The sequence below is a fragment of the Pygoscelis adeliae genome, unplaced genomic scaffold, assembly GCF_000699105.1.
Source record: "Pygoscelis adeliae isolate BGI_AS28 unplaced genomic scaffold, ASM69910v1 Scaffold72, whole genome shotgun sequence".
Taxonomy (NCBI): domain Eukaryota; kingdom Metazoa; phylum Chordata; class Aves; order Sphenisciformes; family Spheniscidae; genus Pygoscelis; species Pygoscelis adeliae.
Genome location: NW_008824286.1, coordinates 4,615,136 through 4,616,722, shown reverse-complemented (window position 1 = coordinate 4,616,722; position 1,587 = coordinate 4,615,136). Strand labels below are relative to the sequence as shown.

At 59.3% G+C, this 1,587-nt stretch overlaps 1 protein-coding gene across 1 annotated transcript in view; it reads left to right on the top strand.

Moving 5' to 3' along the window:
* DBNDD2 (dysbindin (dystrobrevin binding protein 1) domain containing 2) overlaps window positions 1–714 on the top strand; it is a 2,112-nt gene extending 1,398 nt beyond the window's left edge. Inside the window, exon 3 of the mRNA XM_009318676.1 lies at window positions 122–714. Within this exon, the coding sequence (XP_009316951.1) occupies window positions 122–330 (209 nt within the window). The 3' untranslated portion in view covers window positions 331–714. The remainder of the gene's footprint in view (window positions 1–121) is intronic.
* Window positions 715–1,587: the final 873 nt, after the last annotated feature.

The window sequence follows — 1,587 nt, the reverse complement described above, 5'->3', positions numbered from 1 at the left end:
GAAGAGGCTGGGGAAGCACAGCCTGCTGAAGAATAAGCACTGGGGGGCTATCCATGAAGCTCAGGGAGGAAGAAACCTCCAGAAGCCTTTTTCTTCCTTCTCTTACCGCTCTCTCCTCCAGGGGCAGATGCCAGCCAGTGCCCAGAGGAAATCACCCTGCAAGTGCCCAACACAGCCGAGAGCAAGTCACGCATTTCCTCCACGTCCTCTGTCTCCACGGATCTGAACAGCCTGGACACCAGCGAGGAGGGGGCCGAGACCCCCGTGGTACAGTCGGAGGAGGAGGACCTGCAGGAGGACAGTCCCAAAGAGCAGGAGGCAAGAAGCTAGCAGCCAGCTCTGCCCTGCTCCAAGCCTCCTCCGTACGGACCTGCCAGCCCGGAGGAAGGAAAGCTGCTGGCGCTCAGTAAACCCCATCCTGGACTGCTGCCCTGCGGGAGGGGAGAGATGGTTTTCCCCTCCTCTCCCTCCTCAGGTTCTCCTGGCAGCCAAGGGAGAAGAAAAGGGGTATTGTAGGTTCCCGAAATTAACTCTTCAGGCTTTGCTGCTAACACTCCCTGCTTTACTCCCCCAAAATGCTCAGCATCCCACAGCCCCACCATTCCCAGAAAGCCATCCCTTGGGATCCCGGCTCCCCCCACCCTACTGACAAGGGTCCTGTCCAGACAAGCATTTAATGATGGCATACAGAGAAATAACACTCTGATCTAAACAAGCAGTGGGTGTGTGTGTTATTGGGAGAAAACAGCACTGGGGATGAGGGTTAGGTGGGGATTGCAGGAGGGAGAGCGGCGTAAAGCCAGTATGCTGAGAGTGCAACGCAGAAGCCTCCTGTTGCACAGCCCAGCTCCAGCAGAGGGACGGTTCTTGCGCCCAAGGTGGGAGCAGACAGCGCGGACCTCAGTGGAGAAGGACGGCTGTTAGTGGAACAGGTCATCTTCCTGAACAGCTCGGGTGCTGCCTCCAGGAGGAAAAGAGCCAGCAGCTGCAGCGCAGACACTGCTAATCACAGCAGACCTAGGTGGGGGTTTTTTTTACCCGCCACGAGTACACTGGGGGATTTCCCACACAAATGGGCTGAGTGGAGAACACCAGCACACGCAGCAGCAGCAGCAGCTCCTGCTGCTGCTCCCCTAGTACAGCATGATGGCAGCAGCCCTGGCTGAAGGCTCCTTTAGAAGCACGAAGGAAGAGCCATCACAATGAAGTCACTTTGCAGCCTGCTACACTTGCTGCCCGCGGGACAGGTCAAGAGGAGTCGGGCACAAAGCCGGCCAGAAGCCCACTGCCGCTATCAGTGGTTGCAGGCCAGGAAAGCGCTGTCCCTGCTCGGGCTGCGTCAGCACAAGCACGGTCACCCCCATGAGGAAAGGAGCCTGGGAGATAAGCAACAGGAGCCAGGGAACGCTCCGCATCCTGCCTGCTTCCCAGGGGGTGTTCAGACCTTGCTGCGCTCCCTCCTGCGTCAGCCAACCCTTCGTGAGACCGGCTGGAGCTCCCCAGTTATCCGGGAACGACCGGCCAGAGCGGGAGGCGTTGTGAGCTCCATCGGCCTCCCACTCCCGGCGCTGCCCTGCTGCGGCTGCG